Raw genomic sequence first — 19,419 nt, 5'->3', positions numbered from 1 at the left:
CTTCCACTCCAGATCCGGGTGGTGAAAGCGTTCCGTAGCTCGCTCTATGAAGGCCTGGAGAAACCGGAATCCAAGACCTCCATTCATAACTTCATGGCGACGCCCGAGTTTCTGATCAATGACTACACCCACAACATCCCACTCATCGATGACACGGACGTGGACGAGAACGAGGAGCGCCTGCGGGCCCCCCCGCCCCCGTCCCCCAACCAGAACAACAACGCCATAGACAGCGGCATCTACCTGACCACGCACGGCACCAAGTCAGCTACCTCGTCAGTGTTTTCTTCCAGACCTGGGAGCCCGCTCCACAGCGTGGAGACGTCCCTCTAGGGGACCCGCTCTCGGCACGCGCACACCACACGCACGCGCGCTCGGGCGGGATGGCGCAGGCCTGCAAGGAGGATGGTGCCCCGACGGCGCTTGCGGGAAGCCGATCCATCCAAGGCTTCCTACCCGGGACTGAAGACGAAGAGGGAGAAACTAGAGAGTGACAAGAGCTGTGTTTCCCTTTTTTCTATCGAAGCATTTTTTTTTTAACGGACACTACAGCTCCGCCAGACGGGTCGCTGTCTGGGCTGTGTGGTGGGGCAGGGGCCCGTTCACGTTCGCTGGGAGCTCGGCGGCACCCTAGGGAGAGCCCTGCAGGGCCTGGAAGGATGCCCAGCCCGGACCGCCCACCGCCGGGAGCTGCCTGCGGGTGTACCAGCGCCACCAAGCGCCCGTTCCCCGGGACACATGTGCAGTCCGTATGTGTGTGCGTGTGCATAGATACGAGCGTGCGTATAGACATATACGTACCTATATGACCAGATGCATATTTAAAGAATAAGGAGCTATTTATCAGCATGAATTTCCATTCCTCTTATCGGGTGTTTTCATTTTGAAATCTCATTATTTATTGTGGCAGGTTTTTTTTCAGGGAACTAGACTGCAAGAATATCTTTTTGGTGGCTTGCCCCCCCCCCCTCGCTGCCCCCCACTTTCCGCCCAGCCTCCGTTCTCCATCCCGGCCCTTCCTCCCCGCACAGTTCCCGAGGATGTTGCACTTTGAGACCCCTGCCTATAGAGGAAAACAAAACAAAACAAAACCCTTGCAATGGAATTTTTTATTTAAAAGGAAAATACCAAAGTATTGATGAGAAAGATCCCCTCCAGGGGCTGGAAAGGGGACTTTTGCTTTCGGTTTCGACTGGTTTCAACTCCAAGTCCTGGATTCTGGCTGGTGGGCTTTCTGTGTCCGCACCCCTACGTCAACAGCACGAAGCACCACCCCCTGCCTCGCTGATGCCTTGGGAGAACCCAGAATTCCTGGAGCAGCCCCAGGAGAGCCAGGGCCAGAGGTGGGGGGTGGGGCGAGCAGCAAGAGTGAGGCAAAAAGCGGCAGAGGAAGAGGTACCATCAAAACCCAAGAGGAGCTGAAATGACCGCAACCGAGAAGTTGCACCGAGGTGTCTGTCGAGTGGCTGGAGCAAGTTCTCGGTCATCGCCCGCCAAAGCACTCTTCCGACCCGGATCTTCTCCTTCAAGGACAACTGTGACCCACAAAGGCAGCCACCTACAGTGACGTGGGGGAAGCAGATGTGGCAGCGAAGCCCCTGGGAGCAATGGCACCTCGTCGCTGTCGCTGCGATCACACCTGGCGCTCTCCCTCACGGGCGGGGAAGGCTGAGGAGGCCAGCCTCGCCATGCCGGCTGAGCACCCCGTCTGCACGTGGGAGAGCTGGGCCTGGGCTCCCCAGACGGTTCCCTCGGGAGCCTCTCCTTGCAGTGTGGGCACGCCTCGTGCCAAGCCTCAGTTTCCCCCTGAACGCGCACTGACCAGAACAAGCAGAGGTCCCTTTACCTTCTGAGTTCACGTGTCTCGTGTTTTGCAGAGAGGCAGTTCGGGTGCGTGTGCCTACCACTTGGGCCTGGGGCTGAGCCGCCGAGGGCCAGCCGCGAGCGGAGGGAGGCGGGAAGGAATGGGAACCGCCGGTGTGGGTGGCTGGCAAGGCTGGCTCGCAGCACGCGCCCTGTCCTAGGCCCACGGGCAGGGGACTCGTCTCACCTCCACCCGCGTCCGTGAGCACCGAGGTCGCCATTCCCACCGCTAACAGGAATGCCGCGTCACCCCTGAGCGGGAGTAGTCAAATCTCGGGCAAAGGAATTTCGGTTAGAAAAGAAAATCCCACTGCAAATGCCAGCTACAGATAACTTAAAGCCATCCCTTTATTCCAAAGGGCACATTGAGAATGTTACCCATTTGTAAATTGTTCCCTAATGTCCTTGTTTAACCGACAACAAAAAAAGGGCAACTCAATCTGTTGAGGGTCTGTGTGTTCTGAAACTAGAAATAAAATTGGAAATCTTTTCATTCTCTGTTATAGACACATCAGTAGAACTAATGGTCACTATAGAGTCCAAAAAACCCTCACTGCTGCTGTACAAAGTTGCCTACGGTACGTGTCGATTGTTTAGTCCCCAGGTTGCCTTTCCCCGGGTGTGGGGTTCAGAAAAGGGGCGCCGTGACCTCGGGGTGTTGCTCTGCTTTCTGTACGGTCTTCAGGCCGAGGCACCTGTCTCATCAGGAAGCCCGTCTCTATAAAGCGTATTATACGGAATGGCTTGGTCAACTGTGTTCAGTTATTAAATACGTTTTCCATTTTTATCTGCCTGTTATAAAGATGAACGAAAATTATCTTAATGAGGAAGACCAGATGCATCATAACTTAAAGTCTGTAGTTGAATTTCCTAATTTAAAGAATAGTCCGAAATTTCCATGTATTAAAAAAAAAAAAAAAAATGAAAGCCTCCTACAGTCCCAGTCTGGGTAACGTGTGTAATTTGTTAGTTTTTCGGGAATTGTCATCCGGAATGAAAAGGAGGCGTCCGCATCCACTTCGCCAGGCCGAGATGAGCTCCAGGGGAGGCAGAGCACCCCCCCCACCAGGTGTGCGGCCACCTCCCCAATCCTTCAGGGAGGCAGCAAGGGCTCGCCTGCCCCATGGGGTCAGAGGCGCTCCCAGGGGAGGTCTGCGTGGTAACCCTCTGACTGTCTTGACCTAGAGGGGCGTGGCCTGGACGTCCAGGCCGGCGTCCTCAAAGGAAGGCGAGGGCTGGGAACACCAACCCAAACGGGAGAGCCTGGGACACGCGGACTCCGTCTTTTTTCTTTTTTTCTTACGGCAAAATACATACCACGTAAAAGTCGCCATCCTAACCGTTTTTAGGCAAACAGTTCAGTGGCATAGAGTACTTGCACACCGCTGTGCAGTCATCCCCACCGTCCGTCTCTAGAACATCTTCATCTCCCCAAACTGAATTCTGTTCCCATTAGACACTAACTCCCCACCCCGCTCCCCCAGCCCCTGCTACCCACCATCTTTTCTGTCTCTGTGAATGTGAGTTCACATCTGCGTGAGTCTTAGAGTTACTCGAAGCAACTCGCAGAACTGGAATCCTACAATTTCTGTGGGCGACGGGCTCATTTCGAGCAGCACAGGGTCCCCAGGGTTCGTGCGTGTTGTAGCCTGTGTCAGAATTTCCTTCCTTTCTGAAGCCAGGTAACATTCCATCGAACGCGTAGACCGTAGTTTCTTTATCCACTCATCCGTCAGTGGACACTCGAGTTGCTTTTACCTTTCGCCTGCTGTGAATCGTGCTGCTGTGAACCCAGGTGTGCAAACAACCCTGTGAGTCCCCGCTTTCGATCCTCTTGGGGCTACACCCAAAAGTGGGATGGTTGGGTCATATGGTAACGCTGTGTGTCATTTTTTGAGGACCCCTCCCCCACCAGCAGTGCACATGGGTTCCAATCACAGACTTCCTCTTTAATCCAAAGCCATGGAAAGAAAACCCATTATTTTACTCCTTCCCTTGCTCCGTGGGTCATTCCCCCATCTGTTCCTTTGCTCACTACGTGTCTTTGAACACCTGTTGGGAGGACGTCTGTGCCCCGTGACCCACCCCTCCGCTCTGCCAGCAGAGCCACGAAGGCAGCTCGGGTCTAAAACTTGCCACGTCTCCTCTCCCTGTGCTTCTATTTCTCCACTCCACACATCACCCTTTTAAACTTGGCAATGCCGGCGGGTGCATTTTCCAGGGAAGCTGCCAACAAAGGACAAAAATGACTTCTAAGTTCCCTCCCAACCACCAGAGCCCACACTTCTAAAAAAGGCAAAGAGACAAACACCAGAAAACAGCAGAAAAACAAATAGCGGAGAGCCCTTGCTTCACTGACGTGGGAGTCCATCTGGAACCACAAGGCGAAGTGAGTCTAGCTTGGGCCAAGTGCCTTATCGTGAGAGCTGGCACCTCACGGACAGATGTTGCGCTGCCCCAAAACCGTTCGTTTCTGTCCGTGGAGACTCTTGCCCAGTCCTGCCATCAAATATGGCCCAGGTTCCCGTGGAAAAGAATCGGTAGCCAGCCGTCCCTCCACAAAGCCGCCCCCGTTTCCCCACCCAGCCAGAGGTCAGAGAGCAAGGTGTCGGCAGGGCGGCGCTCCCTCCGAAGGTTCTAGGGGGAGGCTCCGTCCTCGTCTCTTCCAGCCTCTGGTGTTGCTGGCAGTGCGTGGCCTTCCTTGGCCAGTAGGCACAGCACTGCGGTCTCTGTTGTCACATGGCCTGCTCCCTGCTCGTGTCTGTCACCGTGTCTGCTCTCAGCTTCTTATAAGGATACCAGTCCCGTGGGATTCAGGCCCACCCTACTCCCGCAGGATCTCATCTGACACTGACAAAGACCCTATTTCCAAATAAGGACCGGTCCTCACGTTCCAGGGGTTAGGACATAAACACATCTTTTGGGGGACACCATTCACGCAACCACAGCTGGAAAAGAAGAGACAGGCCAAGTCCCTCACAGGACCTGGATTGCCCCCCTCCTCCCACTGGTTTGACAGGCCAAGCAAGGCTCAGCCGTTTATCACGTTACAGTAATTAAGACATGCTGGGGCGGGGGGCGCTTGGGGGGCTCAGCCGATTTAAGCATCTCACTCTTGATGTCAGCTCAGGTCTTGATCTCGGGGTCCTGAGTTCAAGTCCTCCACTGGGCTTAAAATAAAAGACATGCTCTGGACTAAAAAGCTCCTGGAAGTTTTGGGTTCTGGAAAATCTCTCAACCCCTTATTGCTGACCAATCCCTTTCCTTCATCAGGAAGACACAGACGCCCCCTGAGTGATGAGCACGGACAGCACAGGCCCCGAGGCCAGCACACAAGCCAGCAAGTGCCAGGGCAGCGTGATAGGCACACACGCAGGTCCAGGAATTTTCAAGTAGTAAGCAGCAATCGCCGATCATCTGGGCCAACCTGCTCAATTTACAAGGTGGGAAACTGAGTCCCACAGACGGGAACTTGCTGGCTATGCAAGCATCGTAAAAGGAAACCTAGAGCTACAAACTGTCCAGAAAGCCCGCCATTAGCCACAGCAGACCAGAGCCGACGGAGCCACGCTCTCCCCGTTCGGCATAGCGGCTCCCAGCCAGGGCTGGGGATGTTCACCAAATCCCTACAGAGCTTTATCCAACTATCCTCCCTTCTTTCTGGTAAGTCCTGGGGCCGAGGGTGGGGAGGAAACAGAGTGGAACAGGTGCAGATGGAGAGAGCTCTCTTAGACGTACCGTCCCCTCCACCTGGCCCTCCCATCCAGAGCAGGGGGTTCTGGTCTCTGAGAAACTGACCTCACATCGATTGTGGGGGAGCCAGCTGCCTCGCTGGAGTCTAAACTCTGAGGTCCAAAGATTTCCAAAGCCATCGAAGCTTCTCTAAGTGCCAGTGATCTTGTCAGGGGAGAGAAGACAGAGAACCCGCCAGTGAAACACCCATCACCTAGTTCCATTCCAATCAACAGTAAGTGCTGGCCAAGGGCAGTGCCCGGTCAATGCAGGACAGGCAAGACTGGGATACGGGGGGGAGGGGGGTCCTGGGCCCAGCCTGTGGGGGGGGAAGGACTCGAGAGAGACAAGGTGCTTTTTAAATAGCAGAAGACAGAAAGGACCAGTGAGAGAGCCAAAGCTGCCCACAGAGGCCTGCCGCTGGCCCCTCGCCACCCACCCCCCCCACCCCGTGCTCAGAGCGCCAGCCCCATGCCCTGAGCCTGGGCACCAACCCTGTCCTCGGAGAGCTCCCAGGTGAGCTGGGTGGACACACACGGAAACATGGTGGAAACGTGGACATTTACTCCGATCCCTCATCCTGAAGACAAATAACACAGCTGCTTAGTAAACTCACGCAACCCTCGCTGCCTGACTTGTCACCGGTGTGTGAGCCCTCCCTGTCTCCTCCACCAGAGACAAGCGCTCGGAGGCACCCTGGCCGACCCCAGGCATCGCAGCGGGTTCCCACACCTGTGGGCGCCGGAGGGCGTGGCAGCCAGTCCCCAGAGCCCATGCTCCGCTGGCCCTCACACCATCATGTGTTGAAGGACGGCCCCACCAATGTGTGTCGAGCCCAATGCGCATCCCCACGGAGAACAACCTAGGCTGCTCTGTTTCTCTGGGCGGCCCAAAGCAGTTCTGGAAAAAGGGCCTTCTGGGTGGGTCAGGAGGGAGCCATGGCTCTGAGATTCTCTAGACTCTCCCAAAGTAAGCCTCGCTCGCTGAGCGGGACTGCCAGGCTCTGCGAATGTTCCAGTGGAGGAGCGAGGACACGTGGACTCCCTCAGGGCACGCCACCGTGACGTGAGCACACGCTGGGCCATCACGCCGTCAGAAAGCGATGGATACCCCTGCCCCCAAGAACACCGCAGGTGCACGAGGGGCAGTTCCGCCCGGAGAGAGCATTTTAGGGGAAACTGAGGCTGGGTGGCACCCATCAAAAGCCCAGAGCAGCACAGGCCATAGGGCAATGACAGGACATCACATTTGACTTGTATCATCTTTTATTATACAAAATAGAATTCCATCTATGTCACACATCATCCTTTCTATAAATCTGGCTTTTAAAAAATCCCCAAGGGTGCAGTCTTATCTGTTCTCTGATTTTTCCTTCCAATGATGTCACAGCTCAACTGCATTTGGTGCCCTCTCAAAGGACAAAAGCAGACAGGGACGCCTTGCGGGCCCTTCCCCTGGCCCGCCCCGGCCTGCCCGCAGGACGTATGGCTCCCGTCACCGTCTGGACCACAGCTGCTAGGGACAGTCAAAGCATGAGAATCAAAGTGGCAGCATATGTCATCGCCTTCACCAGCCTGTCTCCAGAAGCACAAAACCAGTCCTCGCAGCTGGTCCTCTGGGGACCAGCTGTCACGGCGATGTGGTGGCGCTGTCCCCAGGCGGCCGAGCATCCCGGGCTTCTCTTTGGGCAGGCCTGGACCAGGGCCTTAGGGGATCTCTGTGTCCATGGTATAAATCTGAATGAGATCAGACACAATGTTATCAATGATTGGCTTGGTAAGGTCGTCACTAAACACCTAGAAAGGAGAAGGAAAACAGGTTCTGATTAGACTCCCTCTGCATCAGACAAGGCACCCTCCAGTAAGCGCGGAATCACACTGCATAGGGGAGATAGCCCGGGGACTTGGCTATCACAAATAATGGTGGCTCTCTGCAAAGCCAGTTTACTTCCAGCCTGCCAAGGCTGATCACAAAGCAGAGAACATTCCAGATGGAAGAGGCCTTGGTGATCACCCAGCCCAGATGGCACAGGGAGTTGGTGACCGAGCTGGGCCAGGAGTCCATTTCCAGGGGTTAGCAGGCCAGAGCACCTGGGCCAAACGTCCTCCTGACCGTGAGCGAGAGCTCATCAAAGTGTAAAGTGAATCCCCAGGCACCCAAACTACGAGGAGTGTGCAGCTCGGGGCTAACCCTGCATGTTCCCAAGGAAGTTCTGGCCCTTGCCCAGCCCCTGGGAAAGGACCTCTAGGCCCCTGGCACGTCCTGCCTGATGAGAGGGTCTCGGATTCCCTGAGGGCCCTGCCAGGCCGTCTGCGCCGACAGCGTGATTCCTGGTGGGGCCCCGGCTTCACGTCTGCGGGGCAGAGACTGAGGACCTGAGGTCAGCCACGCGGGCGCCCCGGGCCCACAGGACCGACCCCCACTGAAGTCCCCGGACGCCGGCGCTCAGGGAAGCTTCCCCGGCGGCGGCATCCTGCGCGCGTCGTCACGCGTCACCGCGGGTCGGACCGCACTGCCCCACGACCCCCCTGGCCAGGGACCCGGAAGCCCGCCCCCGGTCTGTCCCGGACCCCGCCCTACGCCCCTTTGGTCCTTGCTGACTCCCCCCTGTGTCCTCTCACTGTAAGCAGCCATTGTAACGGCCGTAACCACGAGTAGGACGGCTCTGCTGAGTTCCATGGCCCTCCTAGCGCAGCACCGAGCCCGAGGGTGCTCTCGGGGACCCGTGATGACATGGAAAGTAAAAGGCAAAACAAGGAGATCTTGGTTTGATGCTGTGGCCCACCTTGGGCCCAGGGCTTGCTGCTTGGGAAACCAAAGTGCCAGGAGGGTTAAGATTTTGGGGCAAGCCAGGGCAAAAACTAGACCCGAGTCCACCCCCTCTACGGCCCCCACTACTGCAGGTAGGAAACAGTGACCTGAAAATCCCCCAAGCCCTGGCTCACGGAGATTGGCCATCTCACCCCAGACTCTGGGTAGAAAATCAATGCTTCAGAAACATGTGTGTTCCTGGAGACCCCAAGCAGAGAAACACCATTAAAAAGTAGTCCAGGGCCAGAGGCTGGAAGCAGCCCAAGTGTCCATCCACGGAGGAACGCACAGACACAATGTGCTCGGTCCACAGCATGGAACAGAATTCAGCCTTAGCAAGGACAGAAATCCTGCACCTGCTACAACATGCTACGGCTTGAGAGGCACCGCCCCGTCCGCCCAGCGGCCCGACACGGCTTGGCACACAGGCCCGCCTCGCCACTGTCACACGCCAGTGCGGGCAGGCTGCTGGGGGAGAAGCACATCAGGCTCGACCGAGTGTCCCGCCCCGCCCCCAGGAGACAAGTGACCACAGACAGGCGGTTACTGCAAGGAGGAAAAGCGTTTCCCAGCTCAGACTTCAGTGTCCCGGGGCCGGGCAGGCGGGGGCGTCATCCGGAGCCGCTTATCATTAGGCAACTGGTCCTTGCATGTCACGAGCCCCAAGGGCAGCTTCGGCTGCTCCTGGCACGTGTGGCCCAGAGCCAGCCAGAACAGGTAAAGAGCTGAGTGAACGGGGATGCGCCACCCCATCCTGCCCGGCACCTTTCGCTGGTGAGGGCCATGCACGGGAGCAGAGGCAGCAAGGTGGCACCCAGTGAAGTTCAGGAGCAAGCGAAAAGAAAGGAGAGAAGAAAGGAAGACACAAACAGAGGCGAGCGAGACGATGGGAAACAAGCGATGGCACCACAGGTCTAAGCAGCCCAGAGACGGGCTGCCGTGCCCACCAAACGTCCTGTGTGAGTGGGGCCAGGAAGTGGCAGCCCCTTGTGCTACCACCCGATTCCAACAGAGCAGGACACCACGGTCACATGATCTGGAAGCCCCCGAGAAGCCCCAGCATGGAGCAAGATGCCTCTTCAACCCCATGCTGCCAGAGGAGGCATGTCTCACCCGAGAGCGGGACGACACATGCGTGTGTTCAAGGGTGCACAAGCACCTACTATGTGCCAGTGTGCTCAAGGGTGCACGAGCACCTGCTATGTGCCAGCTCTAGGCCCTGGTCATAGGGCGGCTGATAGAGCAGACAACATCCCTGACCTCCAGGCACTGACAGTGCGATTGGGTGGGGGGTGGGCAGTTCCACAGGCAATAAAGGACATAGAACAAAAAGCAGGAAAAGCTGGGTGTCCGGGGAGGGCAAGCAGGCTGGGGGAGGTGCATCAGGAAAGGAGAGACATCATCGGAGTCAAGAGCGGCAGGAAGGGAGGGGCAGCCAGGAGCACACGCGGGAAGGCACCCAGGTGGCACCCTCTGTTCATGAAACAGATGACACATTTTAGATTTCTGGCCACTGGGGGTTTTGCAGGGGACGAAACCTTCAGTCATCGAAAATACTGCTTGCAGAGGACCTCCCACAGGGCAAGGCCACACAACGAGGGGTTATGACAAAGGAGCAGCAAGCTTCAAGTATGGGAAAGGACAAACCGCAAATGATCTCCAAACTCCAAAGTCGATAGGGCTGCAGAAGTCCTTGAGGGCAGCAGCCCTTCCCACAGACTCGCCCTGTACAAACAGCACTGTGCATTCGGCAGGTCTGGGGAAGGCCAACGAATCTTCCAGGCACCAGGCTCCTTACCCGCCCTCTAGCCACCCACCCCGCCCTCCACCCGTCTGTCATCTATCTACCTGTCTGTCATCAGTCCATCCTCTCAGAGGACCCCCTATAACTTCTCCTGATGCGAATCCACGCACATTAAGCCTTGATCTACGGTAAGCTCCCACTCGGTCCAATAAAAGTGCTCGGTTGAGCAAAGTGGCTGTCAAGTGGCGGCCATCCCCACCCCGGGACACTTGGTGATGTCCGGAGACACTTCTGGTCGCCATGACCGAGGCAGGGGATGCTCCCGGCACCTACAGAGAGCGATCTAGCCCCCAACGTCCACAGGGCCAAGGCGGAGAGCCCCTCCTGCCTTAGACTACCGTGACGGGCGACGTTCGAGCTTCAATGTCCCGCAGTGGCACGCGTCTCCCTTCACGGATAATGACTACAAGCAGACACAGGCACCCGGGTACCGGCACTCCTGAAAGTCCTCAGGCGAAGGAAAGCAGAACACTCAGCAGTCACCTCACCTGCCACCACGGCTTCTCGGCCTCGGCCTCGGCGGGCACCTCGACCCCGTAGGCCTGCAGGGCCAGGTGGAGCACTGCCACGGCTATGTGCTGAGCCCGGAACCGGAGGCACAGCCCCCCATGGTAGCTGTCCCGCAGCAGGGCCCAGGCAGTGACGGAAATGGGGGTCCGCTGCCAGCTGTAACGATTCAGCCAGTTCTTGAGGGAAACCAGGTAGTGGAGCAGGTACTGCAAAGACACACCAGTCAGCCGGTTGGCCTTCAGGGCTCCAGTCCCTAGCCGCCTGACTCCCCACTGCGAGGCGCTGTGGCCCCTGCGTCCACCCGCCACTCTCTGCTCAAGCCCTCCAACGGCTCCCTGCGTCACTTAGGAAAAAGCCCCGCTGGGGGCGCCTGGATGGCTCAGTCAGCTGAGCGTGTGACTTTTGATCTCAGCTCAGGTCTTGACTTCAGGGTTGTGAGTTCGAGCCCCATGTGGGGCTCCACACTGGGCGTGAAGCCCACTTCAAAAAAAAAAAAGAATGAAAAAAGCCCCAGTATCTTCCACTGGCCCCCAAGCCCTGCCAGCCCTGCCCTGCCCCACCCCCTACCATGTGGGAACAGGCCAAGCACGGTTCCCTCATGGCCTGGTCATTTCCTGCTCCCTCTGCCTGAAATCATCTCTCCCCACTGAGCCGGTCCCCGTGTGCCCACCCACCGTCAACTGGCGGCCCCGATCCCGGAACCCGCCTGGGCCGCTCTCGATGGCCACCCCGGCCACGGTGCATCTCCATCACGGGGCCCCGCTCTCGTCATCGTCAGAGGTCATTCGGCACATCCCCCTGCCCAACTCCACACCGGCGCCAGAAATAGCGCCCTCGTCTTCCGGTCCGAACATCGTGCCAGCCTGTGCACCCAGCCTGAGGCCGGGGACTGCCCAGAGACAGGACGCCTGCTTTCAGGGGGACTAAAACTGGTGACTGTGTGTCCCGGTAGTGCTGCCCTTGGCTGTAAACTCTCAACGGCCTGTCGGCCCCGCTGCCTGTCAGCTCTCGCTTCGGGAAGACAGCCGCTTTGCTTGAACCTCCTAGTCCACAGGCGTGAACACACAGGCGTGGGACTCTTGCACGCCATGGGACAGGGGGCTCAACTGCTGCCCTACACCCCGTCCCAACCCGACGGAAGGGGAAGGCCGCTAGGCCTAGGGTAACGCTGAGCCCCGCTCCCCTGCCCGACAACTCATGCCCCCCCCAGAGCCAGAGCGGCTGCTGCCTCTCCCGTGTATCATGCCACCAACTGAAAGCACGACTGTTTCAGAATCTCCACCAGGGGCTTCTGGGATTAGAAAGGCGGTTTGGAAAGGGGGGGGGGCGGGGGGGGCGGAGATTACAAGAACCCCCGGGGTGATGGGGTGCTTTTGTATTTTAACTGCGCTGGCGAACAGACGAAGGCAGGAACGTGACGAAATGGTGCGGCACCGCGCAGTACAAGTAAGAAGCAACAACCCCAGGAACCCCTGGCTGTTGCAACGACTGCAGGGTCCCACAGTGTCTCTGTCCCAAGTAGGATTCTCTGTGTTACTTCCTCCGACTGCTTGTAAATCTACAATTACCTCAATACAAATTTCAGTTGGGTTATTTATTTATTTTTTTAACGTGCATCTAGTTTTGAGAGAGAGAGACGGAGCATGAGTGGGGGAGAGACAGAGAGAGGGAGAGACGGAATCGGAAGCAGGCTCCAGGCTCTGTGCTGACAACACAGAGCCTGACGCGGGACTCGAACTCACGAACCGCAAGATCATGACCTGAGCCAAAGTCAGAAGCTTAACTGACTGAGCCACCCGGGCGCCCCAATAAAAATTTCAATCAGAAAAGAGGCAAAATCCCGGTCACGACACCCCTGTCCCAACCCCCCACTGCCCCACATGTGTCCCTGCAGGCCACCTTTCCAAGCTGCCCACATCGGGGCCTGGACCCCAAAGTATCACCACATCCAAGTACTCGAAGGGTGTCTCACAGTCCTGCTGGGCCTTGCCGGTTCCTAGCCGTTAAAAGTGTGCCACTCAACTCTGTGACTCAGCTCGTCTTGTGGGTTTGTAAGCACAGCTGAGCAGGATGTGAGCTCGGCAGCCGAGCAGCACCTCTCGGGGACAGGGCCTCGGGGAGATCACGAAAGCAGCCCCGTTTCCCCGTGGCCCACTGAGCATACCATCTATGTGAGTCACGGGGTCTGCCAGGGCTTTGGAGAATCACACGGATCTCGGCTTGTGGCCTTGGCCACGCAGGCAGAAAGGCAGACGCCGACATCGGAACTGCCTGAGAGAACCCCGAAAGCGGAACAAGCGAGGCCACCCAGCCAGTCACCGTGTGCAGCCAGGGGCCCCCAGTTCCCAGCGGTGGCTCTGCTCTGCCTCGCACACCCGACATGTTCTTGAGGGTTCAATGGGTGCCGTCTCAGGACAAAAGAGAAAAATGAGCTCGTGCCTCCGGAGACAGTTGCCAATTCCCCAGCATGTACCTTGTGTGGGTGCTGGAAGGAGACTTGGAAACGCAGGACTCTCAGCATGAGGAGTTCACACTGCACTATACTGTCCCGCAGGGCCCAGAAGCGGGAGTCCAGCTCCAAGGGTTCACTGCCCGGGTGAAAGTACCTGCACGGAGAGACAGCAACACTTATGGCAGCCAGGGAAGTTTCCGTGAGGAGCCCCTCGAGTCAGGTGACATCCAGATACACACTGCAGCGTTCTTCGGCCCAGCCTACTTACGTTTTGCTTTTGTTTTGTTTTCTTGAGTAAGAGATAGTGCGCGAGTGGGAGAGGGGCAGAGAGAGAGGGAGACGCAGAATCCGAAGCGGGCTCCAGGCTTCGAGCTGTCGGCACACAGCCTGCTGTGGGGCTCCAACCCACGATCCGTGAGATCGTGTCCTGAGCGCAACCGGACGCTTAACCGACTGAGCCACCCAGGCGCCCCTCCTACTTATGTTTTTATACGTCATCCTTCATTTATACGTCTAGGATACGGTATCAGAACAGTAACCAGCAGACAAAAAGCAGCCCGCTTCTGGCTTTAGCCCTGACGGGCTGTACCAATCCCTCGGCAAGAGGTCAAGTGTAAAGATGACCTCTCTGCACCTGCTCCGGAGGGACCGGAAGCTCTTACTCTGGGCCCAAGGAAGGCATGTAAACATATCATGGGGCTGCTGCGTGCACAAGACTCCATGTATTTCAGCTGTTTGTTTCCCGGACCCTACTGTCCTTGTTGGCACCATATATATCCACGACAGTCCCAGCTACGCAGGATCACCAACATGTACATATTCCCACTCAAGGGACCAAAATTCTCTGCCGACGATTCAGCCTCCCTAGCTCTTCACTCACGGTCCAACCTCCCCACAGAACACCCCCCGCCCCCACCGGGTGCCATGTCTAATTAGCGATCCACACAATGTCCCCTCTGCCAGTCCTCCCTGCTGGGGACCTGGCAATTACAGGTGGACTCTGGCGGCCCTCCCTTGGTTCCCTCGCCTGTTCTGCTCTTCATCTTGAACGGTACGCTGTGAGCCTGTCGTGCTTGGGGGGTAAGGAGTGCTTTTTCTGTTCCCTGTTTATTAAAAGAGAAGCAGCAGAAAACAGTTTTCTTTTCTAATCATGAGTTTCTAGAAAGGTTATGCCATGCTGCTATCAGTAACTCTCCATAAATTGCTTCCTCCCGGGCCCCCTGGGTCTCCGTGCGGCCCGGCTGGCTGGACCCCCACATCCTTCTGCGATAGGAACAGGGCTACTTGCACCCCGAGGTGCCGCCCACAGAGCACTGTGCCCACATGGGGACAAGAGATGCTTGCCAGCAACTCTGACTCCGTTTCTCACACCACCTCAATAAAGTAATTGCCCGACTCAGTCCACACAACACAACTGGTTTGATCCATCCTGTCCAAAAGTCCAGGTGAATCCTCTTTGATACATCTCTCCAAGATCCCCGTGCTCTAGGCATGTCCCCCAGCCCATGACGCCGGGGCCTCTGCCGTACCCAAGTCCTCCATACTCCTTTGGCCTGTGACGCCTCCCTTCATCTGGCCTCGCTTTCTCTCCCACTGACCCCCATGGCTTTCTGACGGGCTCATTCCTGCCTCTGCTGCTAGTGCTTCTTGCCCCGGTTCGAGACCACCCCCCCCCCCCCACCGGCCGGGGCTTCCTTCTGAGCTCGACAGCTGGCACCTCTCAAATGCCTGCGCCCGGGAGCCATTACCTGTTGGACACGTTGATGATGTCACGAGTGCGCAGGTGCTGTTCCTCCACTTTGCCGGCCAAGTAAAGGGCAGACATGGCGACCAAGTAGGGGTCATAGGCGTCCAGGTTGATCTCGCAGAAGAACTTATGGTAAATGGTGCAGGCAGTGGCAACGGCAATGGACTGCATCCCTAGCTTGACACCTACCGAGGGAAAGCAGGCAGGAGAGGAGTCAGATTCTAATGGGCTAACAAGCCCCTGGGGGGTGGGGGGAGTGCTCAAATGCAGACCCCACACTTCCACCAAGCCCCCCTCACCACCACCACCACCACCGAGACACCCAAGCTACGGAACTGAAGACCATATAAGGACAAGCAAGGCTTCAGACTAGTCCTCGCTTAGCACTTGGGCCTATCAGCTTCCGCACAACATCGCCAGCATCGCGGCCGGGACCACACCGGGCCGTGTGTCCGCTGCTACCTTAGCAAGCATTTAACTAGAGGTCACCCCCACGGCGCACCCAACAAAAATCCTGCCGAGATGACAGCAGGTGAAAAAGGCCTCTACCACAAAGTCCCAGTGTTGCCACTAAAGATTTTACTCAGCCCTGGTTTCCTTGTCTGAAAGTGAAAAAAGGTGAAAAGCCAGCAGGGTCGTTGCCAAAGGCAATTGCGGGCAGAGCAGGGAAAATAGCAACACCTGTGACCTCAGACAGCCCCCCCCCCCCTCCTGGGGAAGGACAGTGACACCCTGAAAAGGGAACGGAACTCCAACACCGGAACACGTGCTGGTTTGATTTGGGGGTTAAAGCCCAGCTCCCACCCCGCCTCTGGACGGCTCCTAAGGTAACCACTGCACTGGGTCCCAGAACCAATGATATAAATTCGCCATGAGCAAGGTTAAGAAGAGAAGGTTAGGGGCGCCTGGATGGCTCAGTCGGTTGCGCGTCCAACTTTGGCTCAGGTCACGATCTCGCGGTTTGTGAGTTTGAGCCCCATGTCGGGCTCTGTGCTGACAGCTCAGAGCCTGCAGCCTGCTTCGGATTCTGATTCTGGGTCTCCGGCTCTCTCTGCCCCTCCCCCATTTGTGCTCTGTCTCTATCAAAAATAAATAAAATGTAAAAAAAAAATTTTTTTTTAAGAAGAGAAGGTTAAATGACTCCCAATAGACTGAATGAAGGTGGCAATCACGTGCAATATCGGCCAAGGTGTAGGAGTTTCCTGGGGCTACTGCAACCAATGACCACAAAGTCAGTGGCTTCAAACATTGTTTCTCACTGGGTGTGGTGAGAAGTCTGAAATGAGTCTTAGACGGCTAAATTGCAGGTGTCAGCAGGGCGGGTTCCTTCTAGAGCCTGCAGGAGACAATGTTTCCTTGCCGTTTCCACCTTCTAGAGGTGTCTGCAATCTTCTATGCTCCCATCGTTACATGGACTTCTCGGCCTGTCACTTTGGCCTCTCTCATTAAGGATGTGACAGGTGTGGGGCGCCTGGGTGGCTCAGTCGGTTAAGCGGCCGACTTCGGCTCAGGTCATGATTTCGCGGTCCGTGAGTTCGAGCCCGGCGTCGGGCTCTGTGCTGACCGCTCAGAGCCTGGAGCCTGTTTCGGATTCTGTGTCTCCCTCTGTCTCAGACCCTCCCCCGTTCATGCTCTGTCTCTCTGTCTCAAAAATAAATAAACGTTAAAAATAAAAAAATAAAAAAAAAAAAGGATGTGACAGGTGTGATTATCCCGGGCCTAGTGAATAATCTAGGATACTTGCTCCATATCAAGATGCTTAATCCCACCTCCAAATGTCCTTTGCTACCTGAGGTAACAGTCACAGGTCCTGTGGATTAGGATGGGGACATCTTTGCAGGACTAGTATTTAGCGTCACACAGAGGGCTAGGGCATGTGCAACACATTGTATAAAGAAGTCCTTTAAGAGTGGTACCTCGAAGAGCTCTTAGTTCAAGATTTGAATTTCAGTTACATAGACAGTTCCTGCAGGGGACCCCTCGCTCCTAGAGGTGTCAGATAAGGTGGTATCACTGCACATGACCCTCCAAGTCTTGTTCTAATTTTTACATTTTTAAAAATGTTTTCAACGTTTATTTATTATTAAGAGACAGAGCGTGAACGGGGGAGGGGCAGAGAGAGAGGGAGACACCGAATCCGAAGCGGGCTCCAGGCTCCAGGCTCCGAGCTGTCGGCACAGAGCCGGACGCCGGGCTCGAACTTTGGAAGTGTGAGACCATGGCCTGAGCTCAAGTCGGATGGTTAACCGACCAAGTCACCCAGGCGCCCCCCTCCTCGTCTTGTTTTCTGTGGCAAATGCTCAAAGCACCGCCCGCTTCCCTGGTGTCCATGGCCCGTCTTCCTCGAAATGAAATGTACAGATCACTGGGCTTAACTGTCCTGCATCATTTCCCCGGCTCTGCTGACCTTGACTTGACGGCCGACTCCCCCAAACCCCTTTCCCGGCACAGTGCACACGAAGTAACAAAGATCGGAAATAAAGTGTGTGCCAGCCAAGCAAGATACTGTTGCCAGAGACGGAAACAATGTTTCCACAGGAACCTCCTTCCCTTCATTGTGTCGCCTTTAGGAGTAGCGGCGCCCGACACCCGTGTGGACACCCTGGCGGGGCTCAACACGCCAGCCGCACCCTGGGTCCGCGGTGTGACGCGACCTCGGCGACAAGGGTCGTCAGGAGCGTCACCAAGGGCCGCGCCAAAAGCCTCCACGCGACCCAGCGCGCGGGCAGGCAGGCGTGCGCGAAGGCACGGTAGGCCACCCGGCCGCGGGCACCCCGACTCGGCCACCTCCTGGCTGGGGCCGGCCCCTTTCCACGTCCTCTCCTTGGGCCCCCGCGCCCGGGCGAGACACGGCCGTGACCGTGGCCGCCTCGCGGCTCAAAGCCTAGCACGAGGGGCGCGGACGCACCGGGGCCTGTGCCCCCGAGCCGGGCCTCTCCCCCCGGGGCAGGCCGGCCGCGCCAGCCCCGCGTCGTGCGCGTCCCCTCTGCGCGCGGCGGCCTCCCGGGGCGCCAAGCCCGCCTCCCCGCCGCGGTTACCTGCCTCCATGATGAACCGCGTCACTCGGAAGTGCACCCTGGCCTCGGGCGCCGGCCGCCCCTCGGCACCCCGCGCCTTGTCCCCTGCTCCGCCACTGTCGGGGCCAAAGGCCTCCATGAGGCCCCGCCCCGCGGCCCCAGACCCCCCCGCCGTAAGGAGAAGGGGCCCGCGCGCGCGGCGGCCGGGTCCGGGGGGTCCTCGCGACCCGCGCGGCCGCCCCGTCCCGTCCCGTCCCGGCCACCCCGCCCCGGCCCGCCCCGGCCCGTCCCCCGGCAGCAACCCCCCCTCCCCCGGGGAGGGGGTGGAAATGACCGCCAGGCCGCGCGCAGGCGCGGGCGCAGGCGCACAGGCCGGGCCGGCCGGGAGGCTGGCTGGCGCCCGCCCTGTCCCCGGAACACCACGTGCCTCGCCCTAGAGCGCTGACGCCCCGCCCCTGGGAGCCCAGTATGTCGCCCCCGAGAGCCTCAAGTCCCGCCCCCGGGAGCCGCACGCCTAGTGCCCGTGCAGCCCGGGACCCGCTGGGCCACTTCGCGAGGTCACGGGCACCCCCAGGCATCTTAGCCGCAAGCCCCCGCGGTCCCTCTAAGGTGTCCTTCCAGCCTGCTGGCCCAGCGGGGTTTAGGCCTGGGAGAGCTGGCGGCGTCTGCCAACCCCGAGGCGAGGGGCGCTTACGGGTGCTTTCGCTGGGACGCCGGCGCCTCCCAGCAGAAGAAAGCGTGTGAGTCAGTGTCAGCGTGCGTAAACGCTGAATCCCGCGTTTCCAAAGTCCCCAGACAGGCAGATGAGCCCCGAAGGGAATGTGCCAAGAGTGACTGTATCACGGGGTTTTGTCTCTGGGGTCTTCCTCTGCGTCCCTGAGAGGTCTGGCTTCCGCTCACCTTCCCAGCCTGGCACACGTTAGGAGCTCACCAAATGAATGAACGTTGTGAACCACCCAACTCACAATGCCATGTCACACTTCCTTTGTGTGCCTTCCACAAGCAGGAAATCATGCATCGGGCCTCAGATATACAGCACCAAAGGGACTCCGCAGCCAACGACTCAGTCCATCTGGGTGGTTCTGATACAGCCCGATGGTTGCCATGATTTGAGAGAGTTGAGAACCTTGAGAGGAAAAAGCCACTGCTCCCAAGCTCTTCCGCCAGGGTGACCGGACTCCGCCGAGCCTCACGCGCCCGGGACAGCCTCGTCTCCTTCCGCAGCTGGCCCGAGTCTTCTCTCCACACCAGCTGGGGTTGTTTCCTGTGGCTGCTGTCACAGGTGACCCCAAAGGGAGGGACTTAAATCTTTCCTTTCCTCTTCCAGCTGCTGGTGGCCCCAGGTGTTCCTTGGCTCGTGGCCACATCCCTTCGGTCTCTGCCTCTGTTCTCACCTGGCCTTCTCCTCTGTGTGTCTGTGTGTCTCCCGCTTCTCTATTACCAAATAAGGTCATGTGCACAGGTTCCAGGGGTCACGACACGG

At 57.8% G+C, this 19,419-nt stretch overlaps 2 protein-coding genes across 9 annotated transcripts in view; one reads left to right on the top strand and one right to left on the bottom strand.

The window, feature by feature from the left end:
* Nucleotides 1–333, top strand: part of ATP2B3 (ATPase plasma membrane Ca2+ transporting 3) — a 41,946-nt gene extending 41,613 nt beyond the window's left edge. For all 7 annotated transcript variants that reach the window (XM_047098480.1, XM_047098478.1, XM_047098474.1 and 4 more), the window contains one exon: nt 13–333. In XM_047098480.1, the coding sequence (XP_046954436.1) occupies nt 13–333 (321 nt within the window). The remainder of the gene's footprint in view (nt 1–12) is intronic.
* Nucleotides 334–6,842: 6,509 nt separating this feature from the next.
* On the bottom strand, nt 6,843–18,141 carry CCNQ (cyclin Q). 2 transcript variants are annotated; one of them, XM_047098481.1, is made up of 5 exons: nt 17,958–18,141; nt 14,921–15,104; nt 13,194–13,326; nt 10,699–10,926; nt 6,843–7,391 (listed from the first exon to the last, which is right to left on the bottom strand). In XM_047098481.1, the coding sequence occupies exons 1-5, from the start codon at nt 18,073–18,075 to the stop codon at nt 7,302–7,304; spliced, it is 753 nt and encodes a 250-aa protein (XP_046954437.1). In that variant the 5' UTR covers nt 18,076–18,141; the 3' UTR covers nt 6,843–7,301. The 2 variants fall into 2 exon arrangements, with proteins under 2 accessions (XP_046954437.1, XP_046954438.1); XM_047098482.1 differs by having other exon boundaries at nt 6,843–7,331.
* Nucleotides 18,142–19,419: the final 1,278 nt, after the last annotated feature.

Source organism: Lynx rufus, unplaced genomic scaffold (assembly GCF_022079265.1).
Source record: "Lynx rufus isolate CCGP_SWC_20201006 ecotype Redwood Valley unplaced genomic scaffold, mLynRuf1.p SCAF_49, whole genome shotgun sequence".
NCBI lineage: Eukaryota > Metazoa > Chordata > Mammalia > Carnivora > Felidae > Lynx > Lynx rufus.
The sequence above is the reverse complement of the archived record's forward strand: the minus strand, read 5'-3'. Positions and strand labels throughout refer to the sequence as shown.

Bases quoted from the DNA above. Each gene is read 5' to 3' on its own strand.
- CCNQ (XM_047098481.1), bottom strand. From the start codon at position 18,075: ATGGAGGCCTTTGGCCCCGACAGTGGCGGAGCAGGGGACAAGGCGCGG. The intron at 13,327-14,920 runs GTAATGGCTCCC...CTCTCCGTGCAG, and splicing joins ATCATCAACGTGTCCAACAG to GTACTTTCACCCGGGCAGTG. The intron at 10,927-13,193 runs GTACATGCTGGG...GTGTCTTTGCAG, and splicing joins CCTTCCAGCACCCACACAAG to TACCTGCTCCACTACCTGGT.